The sequence below is a fragment of the Pleurodeles waltl genome, chromosome 1_2 (genome assembly GCF_031143425.1).
Source record: "Pleurodeles waltl isolate 20211129_DDA chromosome 1_2, aPleWal1.hap1.20221129, whole genome shotgun sequence".
NCBI lineage: Eukaryota > Metazoa > Chordata > Amphibia > Caudata > Salamandridae > Pleurodeles > Pleurodeles waltl.
In genome coordinates this window covers 705,291,373-705,318,507 of record NC_090437.1, presented here as the reverse complement: position 1 = coordinate 705,318,507, position 27,135 = coordinate 705,291,373, and the positions used below count along the sequence as shown (strand labels likewise).

Genomic DNA, 27,135 nt, shown 5'->3' with positions numbered 1-27,135 from the left:
CTTATGATTTGAATGCTGCATATTAATATTCGTTTATTAACCCGAGATAAAGAGTTTTTCTAAATTTGTGTTACTAAATTATTTTCACATGAAGCCCAACATGTTGATGCTAATTTGTGGTTAGTGAGGGAATTATTCTGAAATGCTCATGATTTATATTGACATCTTTTGAATGCTGTACTAATGTATACTCTGCCATTATTAGTGGTTTCGGTATTATTAATAAGTGTGATCCTTTCGGAGATAATTTGTTTGGTTGTCTTAATTAAATTAAGATATATAAGATGTTCTAATCAACCGTTATTAATCCTATATGTTTACCATTTATGTTTGAGAGTTATCTTCGTGACATTAGCATTGTTAATCTAGGGAAATACATTTTATGATTCTTCTTAATAAACTGGTGTGGTTATTGAGTGAGGTTTAATAATATTGATTGTATTGATTATAGATGATGCTCACATTACTCATTGATGACATCCCCTCAAACCTATGTCGCTTCGATCCATTGTCCTCTAGCGCAAAATCCACCATTCAGTGTAAATAATAGCTAGGATTCCGTGGTGCTGCAGCAACCTTCTCCTTTGAAGGCTTACTTGCACTGGCTGACTGTAACTGAACACACACAATTGAAGGTTCGGTGTCTCATTGTTTAACTCTTTAATAGCTGGGCATCAATCGTTTTGGCAAAAAGGCTATATTGCCCCAGTTGTAGTTTCTGATCATCAGCCAAAAATCTGTTGACTGTTCCTAGGATTCAGAAATCCAGAGGGAGGGGCAGAAGATTTTTCTTTTGCATCCCTAAACTTGGGTATTCTTTGCCTGTTCTTTTATAAGGGCAGAGGGGCAGAGAAAGATTACATGTGTTTTAGAAAAACGTTGAAATGCTGGTGTATCAGGGGTAGCATTCTCCCAGCTCTCCTTATCATAGAGCGCCATGAAACACTCAAGTGTGCGTGTGCTTTAAAATTAGCTATAACATAACCATTTTCAGGGAAAAAACTTTATTAGACTTTGAAACAGATGGAAGGTTGTCAAGAATAGTGCAAAGAAATTCGAAGAAAGAGCGCAACCTTGATTTTAACAATTTCCATGTTCGTAAACATTTCTACTAAACACCGATGCTGGTCACTTAGCCATAATACATTACTAGGGCTAAGCTTTGTATTCCTGGGGCCAGATTACATAAACTGCTTAGTTGGTCCTAATTGGCAGCGAGGCTAGAAATAAGGTATACTGAGGCCTTAGCAGCCTCCTCCTGCACCTGTTCTGAGGATGCCACATTTCAGTACCCCCTTCTACGTCTTCCACAGGCATATCTGTGCGTTATGTACTGCACCACTGCCTTCCATTAAGGGCTTAGTTCTGCCTGCTTTGAAAGGCAGAGACTGCATCAGTGTTATGACTGGCAGCAGCCTTTGCAGGCTCTACTACTGCCCTTACCACTGGCACCGGCCCCAACAGTGAGACAGTGCAGCCTGTACCCTCTCATGCTTGTTCTAAAAGCATTTGTCCTCTAGAGAGACATTTTTGAGAGTGGAAACAGAGGAGGGCTTTCGTGCATGTAACTTAAAAGCCGGTCTACGGACGTGATGCTCTCTGAGCACTGATGCCTCTGTTTATATATAATATGATCGAGGGGCGTTGTTATTATTGGATCTTTGTCTATTTCGTCATTCCAGTCTTCAATGATTGAGGTGGGATAACCTCAACAAGTGAACACTGGAACCTTGAACAATGGACTCGAATGATGGAATTGCGGTAAGTAATTAGAAACACAGCAGGTGCAGTGCTACCGAGAACAGAGGTATGAGAGGACTCCATATCTCAATAAAGGCTGTCTTTTATTACTAAACACAGGACTGAGGGACGAAACCTCCATTGGAGTCTGTGGCACTGTTGCTACATCACTGATGAGATCTGTATGACGTGCGCCCCCCACTGAGTTCTTTCAGCTCATCATAAATTTCGTTCTCTTTCCCTGTGATTGCACATTTCTAGATGCTCCAAGTCATTGTATCACAGTTTGCATAAGAAATTCTCGAGCCATATATTTCAGAAATGGATACAATCGAAATAAACATGGACATAATGGCTTAAAAACCCCAAAACGTTGCTTTTTTGAGTTTCTGACAAAACATAACAAAAACCAACAGTGCAAAAAAAAGAGGTTACAGATCAATGGGAATTCTACTTCATGATATCCAGATCATGTCATGATCAATAAAATACAATGGTTTGCAGGTCATATAAGGCATAAAAACAGATACGTATCCTAGCAAAATGATGAGTCCAAGACATAACCCTATTATTCAGATAAACATAGATCCATATAATATCACACTTGGCCGTCACGTTCAGTTCAAGTTAACAAAGGTTGAACAAGATTGTCAGATCTTGCTGTCCGATCCATCGCTTGAACCAGTGTCGCAGTCATCAATAAAGTTATTAGGAACATGGCCCTATGTCATGATCTCATCCTCAGCTTACCCATCAGTGCGGGTGAGGCACATATGTCTTCTTCTGTCGCACCCCATTCACAGACACCTCTTAGCAATAAGTTTGACAGCAGCAATCATGCACCCATCCATCCAATGGCTATTCTCTGTTTTGCTAATAGCAATGCGAGCTGGGCAAGCTTGTAGGGGATCCTGCGCCCGTTGGGTCTTGTCACCACTCTTAAGAGGCAAGTCAGCGGTGTGAGGAGGACCTTTATATATGTTGCCATTATAATGAAGGGGACTATATCCCTCCAGAAGCTGTGAATTGTAGCGCAGTTCCAAGCTAAATGTACAGACGAAGCTCCCCGCTACTAACAACACACGCAGCTAGCTCCTCTCAAGGGGTCCACAGCCCAAACCCAAACCTAAAGCCTACCACTAATGTGGCGGCAGCATCCCCTTGCCACATAAATAATATGATACTGCATCAATCATAAGATACATAGCTGGTTAATCTATGGCGACCACCACTAAAACAGTGAAAACAATAATGGAAATCAAGACATCACATATTGAACTCAGTCGTTATGCACAACTGCAGGATCAGGACATATATACCACCCTGCACCCCCCGAAACCTAGAAGATCAGAGAGACAAGAAGAAAAGGCACACCGAGATATTATGAGATACATTAGTAGGAGAAGAGTTCAGTCAGAAGCATCTCCCAACTTCGTCGCCGGCTCCAAGGCCTCCCTTCTTCCTCCATCACTGGTCACTGTGGCCAGGTGCAACAGGGCCATAGTTTCGTCACGCTGAATCTCAACCCTGCAGGGGCCTTTACCACCAGACTGTGAGGGGTTGTCCACCCCTGAGGACTTACATGTCCTCCAGTTAGGACTGCAGGCTCCCAGAGCACTCGCTTTACCTGTCTGTCCACATCCAGACCCGCTCCTGGGTACCTTGTCCCATATTTCTAGCCAGTGCCATACATCCTCTGGGGTATAGGAAAAGTGGGATTTGTCCACCAAGAGGACCCGCAAGTGCACAGGATACAGGAGCATGTAAAGGATACTCATTGAACGCAACTTGGCCTTCACCACCAAGAAGCCCGTTCTGGAGCCCTGGACCTTGTTGATATAGACCGGATATATTGATATCCTATGGTTCTTAAACTGGGCAGTGTTTGTTTCCCCGGCAGCCTGAACTATGCAATCATGGTCCCTGTAATCTAGGATGTGCATTATGACGGCATGTGGTGGCAGCCCAGGTCTAGGGGCAGCTACCAGCCCCTGATGTGCTCTTTCAATTACAAACAAGGTAGATAGTCCATCCTGGTTGAGCACATCTGATACCCAGCGTTCCATAAATACCTCCATGGTGTTGCCCTCGGCCCGCTCCAGGAGCCCAACGAGTCGAACATTGTTGCAGCACATCCTAGCCTAGCGTCCTCGACCCATGCCTCAAGAGTCGCAGATTTGTAGGTGACCGTGTCCATTTGCTTCTTCAGTGAGTCCACTTCGGATTGCAGGTCAGAAATGGAGCCCTCTGCCGTTCAAATGTTTTCTGACACTTTCCGAAGGTCAGCATGGTGAAGATTAACTTCTAGCGCCACGGACTCCATTTTTCCCTCAGGAGCCATTCTGGACCCCTGCATGGCTGCAAGCAACTCCATGCAGGATGGCTCCTCAGTAGACGCCAGCTGACCAGGATTTTCCTTCTGATCATCCTGCTGTGTCTGACGCTGCGGGAGTGCGGTCGGAGTGGTGTACTGCTCCATAGTAGAGCCAACCGCACCCTCTACAACTGCCCAGGGAATTCAGAACTGAAAACCTGTTTCTACATACTTGCAGACCTTGCCAGAAAAGTTGAGGCTACTGTATGGAAACAGAGGAGCACATTAAGGTAGAGTGAATCCAGTACAGAACATTCACCCGCTTTTCCTGAACACAGATGCCATTCTGTGTGCACTGACTGACTAGAATTACAGCTTCACCAGGGAAAGCTAGACTTAAACTGGAGGGCTTTCTCTCACTGGACATCAGATGGTGAAAGCTAGACATGTAGTAATGAGATTGTTTCGCCAGATACTCTTGACCCTTGTCTTGCTGCCATGTTTCCCTAGTTCCAGGATTTTTCTTGCTTTCCACATTCAGATGTCGATGACCCTGGGAATTTCCCTTACTTTACTTTCTGAATGTAGTACTTAAGTGAAGTCTATAGTAATATTTTTTTAAAGAAGGAGAAATATATAGCACAACTATTACAAAGGGAGAAAGTAAGCATCAAGAACCTACAAGAGTGAGGTCATCATCATTATCATCAATAGCTTTATTTGAATACCAGGGTATCCATAAAAGTACAAACAAACATATTAAAATACATATCATATATAAATAAGTAAAAACAATCAAAAAAACAATCATTAAAAACAATTCTAAAACAGGTGCCATGAGCGACAATTCAGATAGCAAAACAATACTTATTCCGTGTTCATGGATCTCCGAGCTCGCACTGCTGCACTCAGAAAAGGCCCTAAAAGGGCAATGACCTCATCGTCACCAAGCTCTAAAAAGGTATTAAGGGCAATCTTGAGGTTACTAGGATCAAGCTTTTTTACCCGGGTAATCAGAAAGTGCTTGAGTACATAAAATAGTACCTGCAAAATAAAACACAGTGCTTCCTCATTTGCCCAGATTCCCCATCACAAGGGCAGGGCGTACAGTCAAGGTTCACGTTAAAACCTACTGGTAAACACAGCAGATGCCTTATCGTGGTAGCCTGATAGCGGAACAACAAACTCCTTTCCCAATGGCCTATTGACCTGATCATATACCCCACTGGCTGGCTGTCTGTTTCCAAATTCAAAATTAAATAGGTGACCACACTGGGCTTCCCTCTTTCTGTGGTTGTTCTTTCCAACCCGCCTGGTTATATAAGGCCTTCTGCTGCTGTTTCCTATTAATGTTAAGAATTCCCGTTAGGGTCAATAAAAGCGTAATGTAGGTTGACCTTACGCAGGCTAGATTCCACACCAGCTAACCAGGGAATCTCAAGACCTTTGTTACAACTAAGGCAATCCTTTATAATATCCCTTGCGAGTCCTGCATTGGTATTCTTCCACACAGCCAGCCATAATAGTGGTAGGCTCTGATATAGTCTTCAATATATGTTATTCCCAATTCCCTGTGGCAAATCATATGGGAAGAGGAGATGGGAACTGCCAGTACCTATCTACAAAATATGTTTTTTTCTAACTGGATTGAATCACCTTTTTGGATACTTCAAACCTCTGCACTGTAAGTTACTGCTGGGACACACTGCATTTTATAGATTTGCCCCCCTCCTCATGCAATGGGGAGCCTCCACCCAAACCTGGCGCCCGATGTGGCACTTCACGCCTGGTACCTGAAAGATCCTGATTGTGTAGCTTTCATAGACCAGGAGTTACTGAACTATTTCTGGGAGAACTCTGGGTCGGTGTCGTAGGCAATGGTGCTCTGGGCGGCCGGTAAACCCTCTCTGAGGGGGATCATTAAAGGATATGTCAGGCAGCGAGAAGCACTGGAATCTCAGCTGTTCTTTCTGAGACACCCTGGTCAATGTGTATTCATGCCGGGAAGGAGCACATGTCACTGCGTCCGATGGGTCCAGGTGGCACTCTCACAGTCGGAACAGCTGGGGAGCGGGCTGGTACTCTTACTGGTGGACTTCCACAATGCATTTGACACACTTGCCTGGGATTTCATGGAGGTCGTACTGCTACGGATGGGCTTTAGCTTGACTTTCCGGGAAATGATCCATCTTCTTCATCATAACCGAATGGCTCAGGTGCAGGTCAATGGTATCATGTCAGACCCATTAACGATTGGATGAGGGATGCGTCAGGAGTGCCAACTTTCCCCCGTTATTTGCCCTGGCCACTGAGCCGCTGGCCTGCCTCTTACGATACGACCTGCTCATCAGCGGCTGGAGGTGGGGGATTGGCCAAGAGAACTGAGTGTGAGGGAGCCGTATCTGGTTCCCGGACATCCTGGTAAGGCAAAATGCAATCAAATATTTGGGAACATACCTCTCCCCACTTCTGGATTTGGAATGGAAGTTCAACTTTCAGCCACTCTGCCAGGCCTTGGATTGGAACCTGGGCCACTGGCGTTGCCTGCCACTTAATCTGGTGGATCAAAATGCCCTTTTCAAAATGATTGGTCTCTCCGTATCTGTACTTGCTGGCAAACTTCCCATATACAGTACCCCACACTTGGTTTTGGTCCCTTACCTCCAAAGTCACCTCCTTTATTTGGCCAGGAGGGTGTCACAGAGTGGCGTTCTGTTCTGCACGGAAATGTACTTATGAAGGTGGATTGGGGTACCAGACATCTACATATATTATTTGGCTGCCCAATTAGTACTGGTCAACGACTGGTTCACCGGCGGGTGGTACGACCCGGCTTATCGGTTGGAACTTTACCAACTGGGATTCGATAGCCTATTGGCCTATTGTATGGCATCCCAGTTCCACAGACCGCCCCCTGACTGTACACAGGTGGCAGTGCAGTGTTGGAGGGTGGCCCTGTGTCTGACAGGTTGGGATCGGCACCTTACCAAACTGACACCTCTATTGCGTAGCAGTGAGACTCCATTGGGATTACCTACCTGGGGGACGTATATGACGGTGACAATCTGATGTCCTTCCAGCAGATGAAGGACCAATATGCCCTAGCCAACACACAGTTTTTCAGCTTCCTCCATCTGCGCTACGCCCTTCGTACTCATCTGCAGCCCAGCTGCCCCTTTCAGACCAGATCTTGAAGCTAAACTGCTTATGGGCCATCTGGGAAAGGAAGCCATTACCCAGATATATCGATCGTTGCTTACTAATGCCCCTGACGGTCTAGCCACATTTCGAGACAAGTGGACAACATGGGTGGGAGAATTAGATGAGGACGACTGGAGGGAAGCCTACCTTGCACCCAGGGAACTGGCCATTTTCACATGATTACAGATGTACAAATTAACTACTTGCATATGATGTATGTATCCCCATTGCACCTGTAACGCATGTGTCTGACGAAGCATTTTGGGTGTATGAGGTGTAGTCATCTGGAGGCACACCTTTTGCATGTGGCCTGGGGGTGCCCTGGGGTGTGCCTCTTCTGGGAGGCAGTGGAGCGGGAGATTTCTGGGGTCTTAGAGTGTCCGACTGAGCGTACTGTTAAGGTAGCCCTCTTGGGGGTTCTCGAGGAATTGGTTTGCACCAATTGCACCTTTGTGGGGGTTGCATGCTTAGCTGCTAAAAAAGACATTGCTCAACTATGGAGAAATCCTGCGGCACTGGCGGGCCTACCACGGTTTGCAGTTCTGAGAGAAATTACTTTGGTATTTTGGGGAAGAATGTGGTGATTATCATCATGTTTATTTGCATGCTTTTATTGACTTGACAGATATAAGCTCACTGTCTTTGTTATGCTACTTTTAAAAGAAATAAAGCTAACTATTAAAAAAAAATCCCCAGCTAAGCAAAAACCTGCCTGTTGCCCTTTAATGCCAACATCACTTTGTAACATAGAAATACATTCAAATAAAATAGGAAGTTTAACATTCAGAGTGCTAATAAAATCGTAAAAGTTAAATAAATACAGGGTTCATCCCCTGCTCTATCTCAGAATCTAAAAATGAACATCTTTTGACTTGATTACTTTAGAACAACCCCCTGCAGAATGGTTCACCCAAATCGCCAACCCAGCTGATGCTCGCCCTTACCGAGGGGGATTGCTGGGATGCTAAAACATTCAAATCCATCCAATAATACATCCTGGGTTTCTCAAGTTTCCTGAAACATAAGTATATCATATTGGCTGATAAAGGCTACCCATTCCGGTATTGTTATCTTAAAATAAAGACCTGCCACGTTCCCACTCAATAGCCTCAACGCTCTATCCTTGAAAGCCAAGTTCCTCCTAGAAACTAAACTAGTAGTGGGGGTGGGAAAAAAACTAAAATCAGGTGAGGGTACTATGCTGTCAGCCTAACTAGTCACAAGTCAACTCAAATCATCCAGATTGCTTAAAGCAGAAAAACTATTACGGGAGACAAACTCTGGGCAGGGGAGAAAATTGTTATGCCTGCCCTGAGGGGCTCCCAACACTTTAGGTTTATATAAATACCCTAAGGGGAGTGCACAAATCTTAGTATCTTTACAACCCGAAGCTACCCGTGGTCTCAACAAGCTCTTTACAAAAGATGATCTATGAAATTTTACTACAATACAGTCCCATCAAGGTCTTGTCTAAAACGGCCCACTCACCCCACTCTTCGTACCATTATGATCTCATTAATACAGGGAGTGCAGAATTATTAGGCAAGTAGTATTTTTGAGGATTAATTTTATTATTGAACAACAACCATGTTCTCAATGAACCCAAAAAACTCATTAATATCAAAGCTGAATATTTTTGGAAGTAGTTTGTAGTTTGTTTTTAGTTTTAGCTATGTTAGGGGGATATCTGTGTGTGCAGGTGACTATTACTGTGCATAATTATTAGGCAACTTAACAAAAAAAAATATATACCCATTTCAATTATTTATTATTACCAGTGAAACCAATATAACATCTCAACATTCACAAATATACATTTCTGACATTCAAAAACAAAACAAAAACAAATCAGTGACCAATATAGCCACCTTTCTTTGCAAGGACACTCAAAAGCCTGCCATCCATGGATTCTGTCAGTGTTTTGATCTGTTCACCATCAACATTGCGTGCAGCAGCAACCACAGCCTCCCAGACACTGTTCAGAGAGGTGTACTGTTTTCCCTCCTTGTAAATCTCACATTTGATGATGGACCACAGGTTCTCAATGGGGTTCAGATCAGGTGAACAAGGAGGCCATGTCATTAGATTTCCTTCTTTTATACCCTTTCTTGCCAGCCACGCTGTGGAGTACTTGGACGCGTGTGATGGAGCATTGTCCTGCATGAAAATCATGTTTTTCTTGAAGGATGCAGACTTCTTCCTGTACCACTGCTTGAAGAAGGTGTCTTCCAGGAACTGGCAGTAGGACTGGGAGTTGAGCTTGACTCCATCCTCAACCCGAAAAGGCCCCACAAGCTCATCTTTGATGATACCAGCCCAAACCAGTACTCCACCTCCACCTTGCTGGCGTCTGAGTCGGACTGGAGCTCTCTGCCCTTTACCAATCCAGCCACGGGCCCATCCATCTGGCCCATCAAGACTCACTCTCATTTCATCAGTCCATAAAACCTTAGAAAAATCAGTCCTGAGATATTTCTTGGCCCAGTCTTGACGTTTCAGCTTGTGTGTCTTGTTCAGTGGTGGTCGTCTTTCAACCTTTCTTACCTTGGCCATGTCTCTGAGTATTGCACACCTTGTGCTTTTGGGCACTCCAGTGATGTTGCAGCTCTGAAATATGGCCAAACTGGTGGCAAGTGGCATCGTGGCAGCTGCACGCTTGACTTTTCTCAGTTCATGGGCAGTTATTTTGCGCCTTGGTTTTTCCACACGCTTCTTGCGACCCTGTTGACTATTTTGAATGAAACGCTTGATTGTTCGATGATCACGCTTCAGAAGCTTTGCAATTTTAAGAGTGCTGCATCCCTCTGCAAGATATCTCACTATTTTTGACTTTTCTGAGCCTGTCAAGTCCTTCTTTTGACCCATTTTGCCAAAGGAAAGGAAGTTGCCTAATAATTATGCACACCTGATATAGGGTGTTGATGTCATTAGACCACACCCCTTCTCATTACAGAGATGCACATCACCTAATATGCTTAATTGGTAGTAGGCTTTCGAGCCTATACAGCTTGGAGTAAGACAACATGAATAAAGAGGATGATGTGGTCAAAATACTCATTTGCCTAATAATTCTGCACTCCCTGTATTTGCTAAATTAAAGTGTTTATGCTTAACAAGCCAATCAGCACAGTTGTGTGTAACTCCACTCATGATTGAGATTGTGATTCCATGAGAGGGGGAACCACAGCCAGCACAAGAACATAAGGACATGGTGTGGGCGGCAAGCCTAATCAATCTTTGCTTGACTCAGAGTGAGTTCCTGGGTAGACCTCTTTAATCATACTCGCCTCCGAATTGTCAGGGGCCTGCCAGGCCTGATGGCCCCTACTAGGGTCCCCTACCTCTGCCCCAAGTGGGGCTGGAGGGGTTATTCTGGTACAGTAGTGAGGTAAAGAGGCAGGCTGTGTAGATCATTGGAAGATAGAGTCATGAGGTGAAATCAAAACTAGGCAATCTTGGTATCCAGCAACCCTGGTGTCTGGAAGTGCAACCTTTGGGTTCCTAAGAAAAATGTTGAGCCCTTGTTCCTTATTTCTTTTTCAAATTAACCACTGGTTAGAAAATTCGGAGACTGTATAGAAAGCTACGATGTTCTGGAGTAGCGTTGCTATGCAATTGGCGGAGGCTCTAGGATTCCAGAGATGAGGCTACTGATTGTGGATGTTGCCTTGGCCTTGAGTTGGAAAAGGTCCTTGAAGAGGTGAGTTTTGAGATCCCTTCTAAATTAAGTTAAAAAAAACCCACACATTATTCAACAGGGGAAACAAAGCCTAAACAAATTAAGCCTTTTAATGTGATAAAAAAAGAAGAAATGAAAGAGCTAATTACAAACCCACTTTAACATTATACCAAAACAGATAACTTTCTAGACTTTCAGGAGCTACGTGGTCTGTGGAGGGGCAGAATAGATGTAAAAGTATAAAAACCTAAATAAAAGTCAATTACAAAAAATATTCAATTCATAGTTACGTCTTTGCCGTGCCTACAATACATCAAATGCTATATTTGTTTTAAAAGATATTTGTGCAATAGAAAATAAACATTTTCTAAATGATTTCCACCACTCCCCTTTAATATGAGTTTTCATCCAAAATCTTTCCGAAATCGGCATTGTTAAACAAACTTTCAGTGTACAATGCCTGTTTTTTTGCTTCAGCAACTACAAAAAGAATGTCTAAATAATGTTATAACATTAAGCAGTGGCGGTACCAAATCAGCTTTGACAGCCAAGCATTTAAGAGAAATATTGATGATCGAATCCTTTTAAGCATACTGCAATCATACCACACTTACTAGTGCAACCATGATTTATCAGTAAGCCCTCCTTCCTGGGAAAATGGAACATTCATTTCAGATATGTGCTAGTTATTCATTAACCTGGTGAACAAAACTGTGAGGCAGTATGCAGGATACAGTAGCTTAAAAACAGAAAGCCTGGCACCGTACCTTCACAGAGTGGTTGTGAAAGTCCGTCACAATGATTTCATTGTTGTGGTTCACTGCTGCAAAATGAGGACCTAAGGAGAATGCAGTTAGAAAATGAGACTTTAAACATCAAGTACATTATCCATAAGTAAAATGGGTAGGAGAGAACCATTTAGTAGTAACAGTAACTATTCATCTGTGAATGTGTCTTCCATTATTTATTTTTAACGTATACCATCTTCGTTGGTCTAAGTTTTAGGCCAACTAATAAGGCAAAAAAGCAATTGAACTCACACAATAGTTGCTCATATCTTGCACACCGTGTTCCACAAGGTATACACGTGTTTATATTTTATCAGAACTCCTATTACAAAATAGATTAGCCTTAGAATGATTTAAACTGAGCCAATCATCGTTGATACAATTTAATAAGCCGCTGATTTGCATAAATAAATGCATCAGAGACATTAACACATTTTGTACTATATAAACAGGATACATAGATGTATGCATATATGTATATGGTATTTCTATAGCACAATACTAACTAGCCAAACTGCAGCAAAGCACTGTACATGTTTAGAGGTAAGCATAAAGTCCACAGTTAAAAGGAGATGGAACTGAGTTGAGGAAAGTTAGTGCATAATGTTCTTTAAAGAGATGAGGCTTCAAATCTCTCCTAAACTGGAGCAGCATTTTGGCAAACCAGATGGATACAGAGAAGTTCCAGATCTTGATGTGTAGATGGAAAATATATAGAGAAGCTACAGTGCTCAGATGGTAATATGGTAACTGTTGCTGCTGTCAAAAATTGGATTATTAATTTGGGGTTAGCACACCCACCAACTCAATAAATCCAGTCCGATTAGGTCAACGCGCAGTTTTGAAAGAATCTCTGCTCAATTACTGAAAGCACAAGTAGCAGGCAATCCCCAGAGAAGTGGGTGCTAAGTTCAAGTAATACCAACATTTGAAAATATACAACACAATAAACTTCTCAAACCAATCTAAATAGATAGGGACAAATGTAATGGGCAAAACGACAGATATTCACAATAGGTTAAGGGGAACACTAAGGCAAAAAAGCTCCTAGAAAAGTCAAGCACTCTGGAAAAGCAACAATTCGTAGTGGACCTGGACCCAGGCACAATTTCAGGCTGACTGAGATGGAGTGGAGGTTGGCTACACAAAGCAGATTATCTCAGTCAAAAGTATTACCTTCAGATTTTGTTTCCTACTGCCAGGAAAGCTTTTTCTGGTCAGGCCTGCATCCCCTGGCTCATCAGGGTAGGCCTCTCTCCAGCTAGGTCTCCTGCAGGGTCTAGTTCTCTTTAATCAGCCATTGTCCTCTGAACCAGAGTTGTTAACTTTCCCAGTGCTGGTATGAGGGGTAGCAGAACTATCTTTCCTTCCTACTTTGGCTGTAGACCGGCTATCTGGGAGGGTTATAGGAATGAATAGTAGAAGCCCTCCCTGTATGTCCAAGTCAAAAGCAGTAGGGCAAAAACTGCCCTTTGGAATGTAAACTACTCCTGTCCACTCCCAGATACCTAATTCCGGTCAGTAGTTAACACCCATTGACCTTTCCTGGCCTCAGAGGCATGTCATTGTCCTATGGGTCAAGCTTGTTATCTATTACAGTCAAGGATGTGTTTCCTCTGGAGGTGTGATGTGTGGTAGAACTTGTGTTAGGCCCGTTTTAGCTCAGGCAGCCTAAAATGCCTTTTTACAGAGTTCCTTTTTGGACTAAGATATAAAAAATTTGATTTCACCATTACGTCAGATTTAAATGCAAAATAAGGTGTATGAAATTTGCGATTCGGTAATAGCTATTTCTTGAAATTCGCAATCGCTATTACTGAATTGCAATTAGAGAATGGGACTCCTTTCATCCCTATGGGCCAGTAGGCCCATAGGTGCGAATTGTTTTCCAGTTAGGAATTCGCAAATTAGGTAATGCAAACCCCAGGGTGCTGGGGGCCTAAGGCCCCCTCTGATGCACCCCAAAAAAATATTTGTGGACATGTGAAGCACACACATGTATAATGCATTTTTTAAAACTGCACATGCTTACCACCAAATTTGATTTGGTGGTAACTGCATTTCCTAAATTCCCAATTCGCATTTAGGAAATGCTTGATACATGTGCTTTGGAAATCGCAAAAAGGAATTCCCTATCTGCGATTTCCTATTTAGAGAAACTCAATTTGCGATTCTCCAAATGGGGTCGCAATTTTAAGGATATTTTTGCGATTCCTTAAAATTGCACAGCGAATGCCTTTCATACATCTTGAAAGGCATTTTTGCATTCGCAAAAGGCTGAATTTTGCGATTCGCACCGTTTGCAAATGCAAAATTGCTTGATACATCTGGCCCTTGATTCCATCTAGGCCTATTAGAGAAAAGTCTAACTAGGCCTACACAGTGAAATACCTTTGGGATTTTTTTCATTCACTGTGAGGGCACACTAACCCCCATATGTAGTGTGCCCTATTCTTATGTATTGGCCACGCACAAAAGGTGGATTTGCTACAGCTACCTTCAGTTGTCATTCCTGAATCTTCATGAAATTCAATCTACCAATCTTTCATAATGTCATCCTCAACTTAATGAAACTTCCTGCACCCCCTCAGAGTGTGAGATTCACTTTTAAATTCAGCCACTGGGCACTCTTAGTCATCTCTTAATCGAGATGCCATGAAAGACACACCCTGTAACAAATTTGACCTGTGAGATACATCATGCACATGAACCAACATTTAGTACAGCTTAGAGATTCATCCCAACAAAGCGAACCTTGCTGAACTTTTTTTCTCTCTGACAGAAAGCTTGTAAGCTCCCTAAGCAATGCACCTGTCTACAGTGTCCTCAAAATATTAACATACCTACACAGGAAGATCTTGATAGCTGGGTATGATCAGCAACATGATGTAGTGAAGAAAGAACAGGCAGGTCTTTACACCCAAATAACACTAAGCTAAATAACTTCAAGACTACAATATATTCTGTCACTGCACATCTATTGACAAATCTGGGAGAAATGGACAAATAGAAAAAGGAAGAGTAGTTTTCTGAATAATTGTTTAGTTACAATTTCTGTATTCAGTTATGCCTTCAAGGAATGGTATTGGGTATGTCCCTTTCATTTCATTTAACATTTGTCATCATACATTTCATGATAGTAAATACCTGGGATATGGGACATTTCATTTGGCAGCAAAACCTTGTAAGTCAGTTCTGAATTTGTTTAAAGACTTGTACTGGAGATGAGTAATTAACTCATTGGTTGGTTTTCAGTTCAACACTTAGGGGGTCATTACGACCTCGGCGGTCTCTTTTTCAAAAGACCGCTGAGGCCGCGGGAGACAGAATACCGCCATTGCCGGCAGTATTTCTGTCTCCCTATTATGACATTTCCGCTGGGCCAGCGGAAATGTCACATCAACATTGCAGCCGGCTCGTAATAGAGCCGGCGGCAATGCTGATGTGCAGCGGGTGCAGTAGCACCCGTTGCGCAAATGCGCAACGGGGCTATGCCTGGGGGCCCCTGCACTGCCCATGCCAAGTCCCCTTACCGCCGGCCTTTCCATGGCGGTGTGTACCGCCATGGACAGGCCAGCGGTCGGGGACTCATAATCCCTAGGGCAGCGGTGCATGCACCGCTGCCCTGGGCATTATGACCGCCAGGCGGAATCCTGGCGGCAAAGTGGAGGGGCCGGCGGTATGGCCGTGGCTTTTCCGCCACGGTTATAATTGCTGGCGGAACACCGCCAGCCTGTTGGCGGTGTTACCGCCAACATACCGCCGGCCGCCAGGGTCGTAATGACCCCCTTAGTCTGATCTTGAACCCAACCATTAGATACTTTCATGTATTGCTAAATATTAGTGATGTAGATAAATGATGGTCTCCTTTTTTATACATTTGAGCTCATCACTAATGGGTATCTCATCTGTCACACAAATGATGATTTGTGGCTTAAACTTTGCTACTACTGCTGCACATGACCCACTAGAGTTTGGCAAGAACCATTTTAACAACCAAATCGTTCCCACGTCTGGTGTTCTCCTTCAAAATGAATAAGGCTGATCTAACTATGTATTTTTATTATTTTAAATACCTAGATCCTTCCTTTCCTCTTAGTTGCAGCACCAATCTGTATTTTTCCAAAAAGATACCTGTTTCTGCACAAACTACTCAATTATTTGGGGCTTAATGTTTATAGGTGCAGAACTGCTGACCAGAAATAAAAGCCCGTACACAGGGCATCAGTATATTGCCCTCTCTGTGGAACTGGTTCATATTTCAAATCCTTGCAAAAATATTGTTAGAAAAAGATGTTTATATGCATATTCTATCTTTGAATAGTATGTATCCTGTTTGACCTTGTTAACAAACCTTGTCATCTTGCAAAGATTGGTAGGAAATGGAAACATTTACCTGCAAACTGACGGTCCCCATTTCCTCTGGTACCAAACTTTGTTACTATTTTGCCATTGGCCTGGAAGATGAATACGCAGCATGCTTTGTTATCCACAACTATGATATGCCCATTGCGATCCACTGAAACACCTTTGGGTCCCATCAGTTTTCCAGATCCAATCTTAGTCTGTTGGAAGGAAAGATATTGGATTATTGCATCATGGAAACAAACATAGGACCACGCATGTCTTCTACAGTGCTTGAAACCTGGTGTGGTATTATTTGGATTTTTGTTTTAGAAGAAGAAATAAAAATGCAAAAAGACTGTTGCTAAAGGTTCTAATCAATGCTTGGTGGGCAGATGCCTCCCTATCATTGGTGCAACAAGTGCTTTGGCACCCTCGCCCTTGGGCATAAAGAGCCTACTACACTTCGATTATGTATGACTTATTTTCTGATTTCAAATAGTCTTTATTGATTTTTATATGCATAATGCAAATAGAGGGACAGTTAAAAAACGCAACAAAAAAGAGACAGAGAGTGCTTGCCTTTATTAACACCAGTCATATAGTCGAGCATGAGAGACACATAAAAAATGGGTATAGTAGGAAGACAGGTGGGGTACAGATTGTATTATTATCACATATTTCAGGCAGTGAGCATAATGAGTATAAGTTGGTACTTTAGGACAATATCGTAAGTGATCGGGTAAGCAAACATTAAATGAGATTCATTGAGTTTGCTTAGGGAACCATCTACATGATGTTTTATATGCACAGCAAACAGTCAACACGTTACCAAAAGCGAGAACAGATATTAGGTTTAAATGACTTTGGCTAATGGAGGTGATAAATGTGTGTCGCTTTTATTTAAGGTTGTATAAGTCAAGCATCAGTGGGGGTTATACAGGTTTAAGGAGGCTAAACGTGGGTTGTGGAAATAATCAAGTGAGTTCCACATGGATCTGTGTGATGGGCGCCAGGGAGAGCATTATAGGGAGATGTTATCCACACCTCATAAAATGTGAAGCATTCGCGCCACATATAGAATGAGACTACACTGGAATTCTTCCAATTCATAAGGATGAGATTACAAACAAGTGTTAGCATTAGATCTATGAGAGCTTCATCTGCCTCATTTTTTATTTGAGAATCTAGGGGTCCGAGAAGTATGTATGAGAATTTGCAAGTGGGAGTAATATGTAAGGTGTTTTTAATGTTATCCCAAAATGTTTGAAGGATGGGGTAGTAAATCGCATGTGTGCTAGATCACCTATGTGGTCATTACAGTTCCAGCATTTGGGATTTTGTGTGAGATTAAGTTTGTGGGGTCTTTCTGGTGTCCAACAGCACCTATGAATGATCATCTATTTGGTTTGAGATAGCAATGGTGATATCTTATTTGAAAAGGTGGATCCGTAAATACGATCCCAGTTAAACATTATGTTACTTTTATATGGTTCTGTTTCCCACTTCTGCTCATTACGAATTTTAGCTCTGTGGGATTTATGTAGAAGTAACTTGTACAATTTGGATACACTATGTCCTATTTTGTGTAGGTTTTTAGTAAGATTCAGGAGTGAGGGATTATTTTTCAGTGTTGGGTATTTCGATATCTGTACTATTAATCTGAAAAATGTATAAAGGTCCATGTTGTCTAACCTGGAACGAGATAGTAGGATAGAGAAGGGGGTAGAAGCTTGCCATCAAAGATACCTTTGATCAGGTTTATCCCTTTGTTGGGCCATTCGGGCCATAGTAAAATCAACTTTGATTTTGGGATTGAGCCAAGTGGATGACAAATTAGAATTACAAATCTTTACTGTTGAGAGATAGTCTACTCTAGGGATAACCCTCTTGGCATTAATGTATGGATAATGTATTTGGCGTGTAGGATGTGGCAACTGTGCATTGTTTAGGTACGCACAGATAGGTTTGTTGTTCAGGATAGATTTTTTTATATCTACCCAGAGAGGTATATAGTCTGCATCTTCAAGAAACCAGCTAATGCCTTGTTTAAATAAATATGCCGTTTGGTAGTTCCTAAAGTTAGGGATTCCTATATCACTATTTTCCTTAAACAGTCTATGTTTTTTCAGTGATATTCTTGGTTTCTTGCCTTGTTGAAGATACTGATAGGAAGTCTTCTGTAAGGGTCATTGTGAGCATACTAATTAGGTAACTGATGAAGGGGAATAATCATCAATTTTAGGGACTGTACCCTTTCTAGGAGCTCATTATTCTTTTTAAGTAACAATTCTTTGTTATACTTTAAATATTTAATACAACCAAGAGGCCTGAGTCACCAAGGATATCTTTATTCCCTACATTATTTATAAAGTTTAACTTCAGATTTGTCCTTATTTACTGTGTATCCTGAGACTTCAGAAAATTTTTAAGCCAATTAACGCAGATATAGAGGAGATTATGATTAGTTTATTTTGATGTTAGCCTGTATTTCGTTCTCTGTACTCATTTTTCTTTGGGGGTAATTGGTTCAATGCCAGAAAGATGGATTCCCAGGCAGTGCTTGACTTTGACTCCTTTAAAGATTATATTTCTGATAACTGACAATTCATCAGAAAATATATACTTTTTTGTCAAAATGAGCTTTGAGAGTCATTGCAGTCCAAGCCAAATGCCCAATGTTTATCCTAAATAATTTGCTCAGTTGGTCTACTCATGTTACCTAAGCTGTGAATGCTGCCAACTACCAACTATTTCACCTTATAAAAAATTAAGCTGCTTTTCTCTAGGCCTCCAATGAAACCACACATTTACTGACGCACCAATCATATCTCAGTCTGTACTTTAATTAAAAGAGAAGTTTACAGAAACAATATATTCCTCCCTACTACCCACACCTTAGCTCTAATAGAAAGGGTGCTAGGATTTCATAGAAATTCATCTTTAGCGCCCAAAAAGTTCCACACCAAATCCATTCAGTATAAATAACTATAAAACGTAAGAAAATCAGAGCAAAAAAATAGACTGCTGTTACGGGTACTGAAACACCAAGAAATTAATGCCCCTTGAGCAAAAAAAAAAAAATAGCAAAAAATCAAGCTTTCCCTAACATAGCATCATGGGACTAGAACATCCTGACGACACCAGTAATCCTCTCCAACTGACAATTTCACATTCTGTAAACAGCTTTTCAAATGCAGTGCCTTAGTGTGGTTTACGAATTGGTTAATTTCAGTTTAATACAAACCATATTCTTTTAATCAAACAATTAATTTACCAGACTGTAAAAGTAATTTGAAAACTTCACATTTATTACACATGCACAACATTTTTTAATATTCATAAAAACATTATTTCATTTTCGTTCATTTTATCATAATCAAAGAAATGTGTCCTCAACAGTTGTGGCTCGCCTCGCCCAAAAGGAGCGGTCGGATGCAGAACGCTATGGGGGGGGGTCTGACCTAAAAATTATTAATATTAAATGAAACAAAAAAAAGACACTTAGCTTTTTGGCGATCCTCTTCCCTACTGGCTGCACGCAGGTACAGGCTCCCACCCTGCCCTGCGGGCAGTCCTGACGCAGCAGACTGGGAGCCTGTGCAGGCTCTCTCCAGCCGGCAGCTGTGTTGCCGGGCTGGAGGGAGCCTACCACGCGTGTGTGTTTGGCCAGCCAGAGACAGCTGGCCAAACATACATGTGCAGTGAGGGTGAGTGTTCAGCACTCCCCATCACATCTCCTCGCCCCACCCCTTTCACAATGAGGGGGATAATAAAAATCCCCTTGTTCTGAAAGTTTTGCAGCTTCTGCTGCTGGGGGTAAGGGGAGGGGTGGAGTGATGCTCCTCCGCCCTAACAGAGGAGCCGCCCCTGGTCCTCAGGTATTTATTGCGCGGCACTGCTGGTCCTTTGCACTGAAATATAATATGTGTAGTGGTGTCTCCGTCAGCTTTACATACTCAGCTTCTTCTCCTTTCTGTAGCAATTCTCAGCCATCTTTCATTCACCCCCATTGCTGGAAACTGGTTGAGTCATGCCAGCATCAAAGTCTTGTTTTGCTTAGCTTCCTCAAAAGTATATTTTATCCAGCGAGAATGCTCACATTGCAATAATATATATTAAGTTCTACATGTTGCCTTCAGACTTATATAATCCATGCCTGTTTGCAGACATATAGGCCCTCATTACGACTTCGGTGGTCTTACAAACAGACCGCCGAAGCCGCGGGCGCCACTATACCACCAGTGCTGGTGGTATTTGTGGCTCTCTATTATGACTTTTCCACTGGGCCTGCGGACGGAAACAGCAACATTGCAGCCAGCCCATAATAGAGCCGGCGGCAATGTTGATGTGCAGCGGGTGCAGCAGCACCCATCGTGCATTTCACTGCCCGAAATTTGGGCAGTGAAATGCGGGATGGGGCTGTGCCTGGGGGGCCCTACACTGCCCATGCCAAGTGCATGATCAGTGCAGGGCCCCCAGGGGGCACCCGAGTTCCCCTCACTGCCAGCCTTTCCATGGCTGTGTTTACCGCCATGGACAGGCTGGCGGTTGGGGACTCATAATCCCCAGGGCAGCGCTGCTTGCACCGCTGCTCTGGGGATTATGACCGCCTGGCGGAAGCCTGGTGGTCAAGTGGAAGGTCCGGCGGTATGGCCGTGGCTAATGCGCCATGGTCATAATACACTGTTGGTACGCCGCCATCCAGTTGGCGGTGTTACCGCCAGTGTACCGCCGGCTGCCAGGGCCATAATGAGGCCCTTAATCTTTAGCTGTTGTAATCTAATTGTTTTGCATTTAGAGATATTCTTTTGTCCTCTTATGCACCTTGAAGAACCAGCTTAATAATCATTGTTCATATTTGTTTTTCTTTTTTGTAACTGTTATATGCCTCTGTGATTTGCCCAATAATGGATATTGTAGGTAGTAAAATCTAGGTGCTTTGGCTCCACATTGATGCTTACCCTTTAATCAAAACTGATTGAATAAATTACAAACTTTCAAGATTATTTTTATAGTGATAAGTACTATTCTCAGCACAAGGCCATCTTTCTTCTCCAGCATTAAAGCCAGTGCTGTAAATCGCTGGAACAAGGACAGGACAGTTTTCACCTAACCCAATATGGTTAATAGTAGCGGGTCAATTTTGCATATTATCACGTCCAACAAAGTTGAGAAGACAGTGATCCAATAATTTAGTGATAATAGGCATGCTGTAAACTTCACACTTGTATAGCACACTACTCACCTGTTAGGGTCTCAAGGCACTGTACACATACTGCTGTGGAACCCCTCCTGGCTTTTCCCTGTGAGGCACCCACTCCTGGACAGCCCCAGGGTGAAGCCAGGCATCCAAGCGCTGTAAGGGCCATTGTGGAGGTTAAGCAAGCTATTGCCCAGAGTAGGACCTATTATTTAGATTAGGCACTGAGGCGAGAATTACCTGGTCCAAGGGAATTGAACCCTGGTCCCGGGCCAGATCTCTGTATCAGGGTCTGTCGCTCTAACCATTGTGCCACACTTCTCCACATGCTGATGCTAAGTGCATGAAATCAGTTTCCACATTTAGACTTGGAAAGTAGCTGGTATCCACCTCAAGCCCAAAGGACTTTAATTTAACGTGGCACAGTTCTTAAAGACAGAGGGGTTGGAGCTAAGTAAGCTCCTTATCAGATGTGGTAAATCCTGTAAAAGGCTCATGTCTAAGCACTTAAATGTTGTCATGGAGGCTCAAAAAAAGGGCTATTGTATTGGATGTCAGGAAAATCCGATCTTTCGTAAGGGTATACATTGTGAATGTGGGGTGCCATACAGCTTTTCCGATCAATCTGGAACATTTGTAATCTGCTACCAAGCCACCTCTGGGGCAGAAATTATTTTTTAGTTGGGGTTTAGCTTATATTTCCCCAGAGACTCTCTGGTAGGTTAGCTGCCTTGGTGCAACTCATCGTTGGGTCCATCACAGAACTTGATGAAGACTAGGGGCCATATGTACCAAAATGCAATTGTGCATTTCTTAAATAGCGGCTTCATAAAATTTGCTATTTAAGAAATGCAAAATGCTATGTTCAGAGATACCTATTTCTTAATAGCGATACCTACAAAGAAGAAATCGATATTAGGAAATTGGTATTAAGAAATCCCATTGCATTTTAGTCAATGGGACGGTTTTGCATTTCTTAAATGGCGATTTCTCATTAAGAAATCGCTGTTTAGCCCTTTGTTAGGGTTGGCAAAGGGCAAAAGCCCCCCCCCACCTTGGTGCATCCCCAAAAATATGGGTGCACCTGTACAGCACACCTTTGCCTAAGGGGCATGTGTGTGCTCTACTGCAATTTAAAAAAGCATGCTGGGGTGCTTTTTTTAATTGCACCTGGTTACCACCTACTTCAAGTCAGTGGTAATTGCATCTCCTAAATGCCCAAGTCCCATTTAGGTAATGCTTTGTACATAAGAATAGGAATCACAAATAGGAAATCCCTATATGCGGTTTTCTATTCTGGGAATCGCAAATTGTGATTTCTACAATGCATAAATCGCAATTTCTGATTTCTTAAAGGCCTTTGTACATAAGAAAAGGCAGTTTTGCATTTCTTAACATTCCGAAATATCGATTCGAATCGTTAAGAAATGCAAAAGGATTTTGTACATCTGGAACCAAGAAATTCAGCTTTAGTGGTTTGTTTACTTCAGAAGCTGATGAGGTGATTCTAGTGCCTGAAACCTACTCACAGCAATGGAAGCCATGCTTAAATGTGGTATAACTTCAGCTGTAAACCATAAGGTAAGACCTGCAGTCTGATTTCACAAATATGAGAGTGCATCTATTCCCAAACTAGTATGCTCAATGTCTGATAGTACTTTAAAATAAATATCACTTTAAGAAAGTTGTGAAAATCCTAAATAATGGCTCTCAAAACTTTGCAGTTACTTTAATCTACAAATCTGGACATGATATTGATACCTACAGTAAGCCAAGTGACATAAGGTGTATGCTATCTCAGGTTCCCTCTATTAACTTCTGTGGGCTTCTGTTGCATTTTACTGGTGCAACACTTGTAAATTTCCACTGCACTGCATTTTCTCTTAATTTAGGTCCCCAGTCTTTTGCCTCATCACCCTAAGTCACAGCTACCTTGTAACTACCCCAGTCTCCTGCATCCACTGTATACATTTTCCATCACTAGGAACACGTTAACATTGTAAGACTGGCATTCATAGAGAATCTAATAACAAACAGCTAACATTCAACATTATATAACCATCAGACCAACATGGATCTTCAGTGCATTGGTCCCTCAGTAGAAGACGTCATTCAGAACTCAGAAATGAATAGACAACATTCAGTAAAGGGGTGAGCTTGCAGCTTCAAAACTCCTTGGTTTTAAAGACTGAACTGGATCACTTTGTGGGTCATATACTTATGTGTCTAGTTATTAATTAAATCTAGTGTGCAAACCTAGGCTTACAGAGAGCAACGTGTGTACCCTTACCTTAAACTTTCCATCTGATGAGAAAATGCTGACCCACTTGTTGTCATAATCCGCAATGATGATGTCGCCGCTTGGGTGCACGGCCACTCCTGTTGGACGCTGCAGCTGCCCTGGGGACCTCCCTCTGATGCCAAAGCGACTTCTGAACTGCCCATCATTGGAAAATATCTACATAAAAATATTTCACTCAGCAAACAGTTTGAATGTGCATCCATATTTGTATTTAATTACATAACTTGCTTTAAAAGAAGAAAGAAGCTAAATATAAATCAGTGATAGTAGAAAATGTAACTGCTGCATAGCTCCTTCCAAAGTTAAATCTTATTTGATAGGAAAACAAATGAATGTTATATTTAGGGTTAGCAAAACGTCTGTCACCTTGTAGTTCATTGGGTTTACAGTTGCTGGGTAAAGTAACAAGCTACTGACCTGCACGTGTGTAGCAACTGGAAATTAAAGATAATGTAGCACTTCACTCATTTGTGATTATGCTACTATCAGGCCACTAAAAGAAATTTTCATTTTATTGTGTGCCAACACTCAGAGTATCCTACAGTATTCTCATGAGTAATGTTGCGATAATAAGTTGTGTCTTCCAGTTAGCGTCACCATAATGAGCCCTTAGAAAAATCCTTCCTTATACAAATCAGTACTCCCTGCTAATCGCAGATAGGAAGAAGGTGGATTTTGTCACAGTGGTTTATGAAGAGTGAGGTTAGTGAAAAACTAGCTTCAATGTGCTTTCTTCCATCTGGAACGTTTTCAATACTAAGGGTGTGCTATCAGAATCCCTACTTAATTCAGTGGAAGACATAGGGCCTGATTATAACTTTGGCGGATGGGATACTATGTCACAAACGTGAGGGATATCCCGCCTGCCGTTTTACAAGTGCCATAGGATATAATTGAACTTGTAATACGGTGGGCAGGATATCCGTCACGTTTGTGATGGAGTAATCCACTCTGCCAAAGTCATAACAAGGCCTGTAGGGTCCTTGAGTAATGTTGCCGAATTCATAAACATCTTCAAGAAGTGAAAGTTAAAATCTGAAGAATAAGCATAACAATGTAAATCTAATTGGATCAGTCCTGTGTAGAAGTGTAATGTCACATGATTAAACAGTCAGTCCGTAGGGTGCTCAGTCGGATTTAACCAGACTGGTCTCAAAGCATGTGTGATGTGTATCTGAGTGCTACCTTAGTCGTAATTTTCATTGCTTTAAATGTAGGTGCGTGGACCTTTTTGAAAGCTTGGGAGTTAGGCCTGTATTAGCTTCATTTAAGGAAAATTTATGTAAAGTTCAAACAAGCACCAGAGAAATAATATGAGCTTCTTATTAAAGGTCAGCCACATCTGTACTTGTGTTATTTTTCTGTGTCAATTATATACTTATGCAATATTAATTCATGACTGTGCCCAATATCACTGAAGACAAAGTCATAAAAAAACCAACGTTTTCATACTGGAGTTCTGTACCTATGTGCCAATGGTAACATATTTCTTAATGACAATCTCGTTTATTCACATTTAGTTCATAACAATACCATTACATCGTTCATGTTTCCATTGTACTTTACTGAAATAAATTGTGGCACGAAACTTGATATTTACAGTTATCTACTTAGAAATAAATCGTACAAAAACATTCTATTGGATTAAAGACCCATATTTTGCGCATGAGTGGCACAATTACAGTGTACAAGCATTGAAATCCTCAACGAGTGCGAACCTATGTGACCTTTCCTTGTATATTCTGGTCATATTTTTTTTTATTAATTTATTTTGTTTTTCTGTTTATGAGTGCTCTCTTTATTAATGTATTCTGTCCCCTTTCAGCTGCTTTACTACCAACACATTTCATACACTTTGTCAGCTAGTATGAATGAAATGGATTTCTACTTCTGTTCGAGTTTACCTTGAGGTTTGCTTGTTACATTCTGTTTCCCTCCTGTGGGGAGCTACATCTTCCGTAGTCAAAAGCACAGGGTAATATTGTTGCAGATCGTATGAGGTTTACACGGTTTAAAAGAGGTTACCTTCGGCACTGGCCATGTCTACCAGAGCCTCACCAGGGCACCGGTCAAGTCTTGACAAAGTTAAAGAGACTGGCCAGCCAGTATCCTAACCACAGAAAGCTGCAAAGGCGACCCCACTTTGCAAATATAGATTGGTCTTATACCTCTGATGTGGAATGGTTCAATGATTAAAGTCAGGTGACAAATATACATGGTTAAAAACGTTAGATAAATTGGATGAGGGCACCACATTTAAATTTCCACTAGTGGGATGCAGGGCCAGAGGCACCAGTTGGGGGCAGAAGGATATTTGCATCTGAATCTAAGGGGAGTGAGAAAAGAGAGTCAGAAGCTGTAGGATACCGCTCCCTTTCATCATGGGGAACATTCAGTGAGGGAGCTGTTGTGGACTAACCCTGAACAGACAGGTGAAATGGGTATGTTAATCCAAGGGCCAAGACAGCAAGGACAACAAAGTTACAGAAATGAAAATGTAGAAATTGTGTGGATGCAAGTGGGAAAGCAAGAAAGCAGCACACGTTCTAAACCACTGGCCTAACTGGGTAGTGACTGGCCTAGCAAGGTAGCAGGTGACCAGAGCAGGAGAGTGCAAAAGAAAAGAGATTATAAATGCCTGCAGGGATGTTTGTGCAGGGGATCCCCACCTTGGCATTCACTGTGTGCCTCATCTCGGGCACGTGCTTGCTGTGTGGGCAGTAAGAGGGATTAATCACCTCAAACAGCTGTTAGCAGTCCTAAAAAGGCACTTGCACCGTAAAACTCCCCTCAAAATAGACAAACAGCATAGACCATGTACCTTAACTAAATACTGGATTTCGGAAAAAGCCTATTATTATTGTGAAAACTCCAAATGCGGGTGACATATTCTCTACCATACTACAGAGAGCACAACAACCCAAATTGTTCAAGTCTGATGGAGTCTGATGGCATGCAGATGGTGCTGTTGGTGTAGGTACACTTGCTGTGACAAGAGTCAGTTGGGAGCCGCACAGTGAGTGCTGGTAAGGGTCAGGCAGCCTGTGCTCCAGCCCAGTGGCAGATGGCAGCCAAAGCCTGGTGGCCTGGGTTAGAAAATCATAAGATGGATGACAGAAGGCTGGAGAGAAGTAGGGGTGAGTGAAAAACTCCACTCAGCTGGTGGAGTTCGGGAAGTTTTGCCACTCCACGCTCCGCATGGAGCGCAGAGTTTGACAAACGCTCTGCCAACCACTGCATAGTGGCGTTTACCGGCACCCACCAGTCTTTAAGCACCGAGGCCATATGTTGAAGTACAGAATTTCCTGCGTACATTCTTACCTATATTGCTGTTTGGAGTGCACTTTTGTGCTCATTATTATGGTAGCCGGGTCCGCTCACTTTCCTATGCTCCAGCTGCAGCACTAACATTGAAGGTAAGAGGTTGCCAGCGAGTGCCTGCTTTCCCAGCCATGGCCGAGCGCCGCGCCTTTGCACAGAAGAAGAGGTCAGCAGGTAAAGCTGGAGCTCTGGACTCCGGAGACTGCCTGTCACCTACTTCATCCTGCCCCGAGTGGCTGGCTG

General features: G+C 42.4%; 1 protein-coding gene across 3 annotated transcripts in view; it reads right to left on the bottom strand.

The window, feature by feature from the left end:
• TRIM2 (tripartite motif containing 2) overlaps nucleotides 1–27,135 on the bottom strand; it is a 299,587-nt gene that overhangs the window by 35,687 nt on the left and 236,765 nt on the right. For all 3 annotated transcript variants that reach the window (XM_069242786.1, XM_069242794.1, XM_069242776.1), the window contains exons 8-10: nucleotides 23,560–23,727; nucleotides 16,119–16,287; nucleotides 11,702–11,772 (exon numbers count right to left, since the gene is read on the bottom strand). In XM_069242786.1, the coding sequence (XP_069098887.1) occupies nucleotides 11,702–11,772; nucleotides 16,119–16,287; nucleotides 23,560–23,727 (408 nt within the window). The remainder of the gene's footprint in view (nucleotides 1–11,701; nucleotides 11,773–16,118; nucleotides 16,288–23,559; nucleotides 23,728–27,135) is intronic.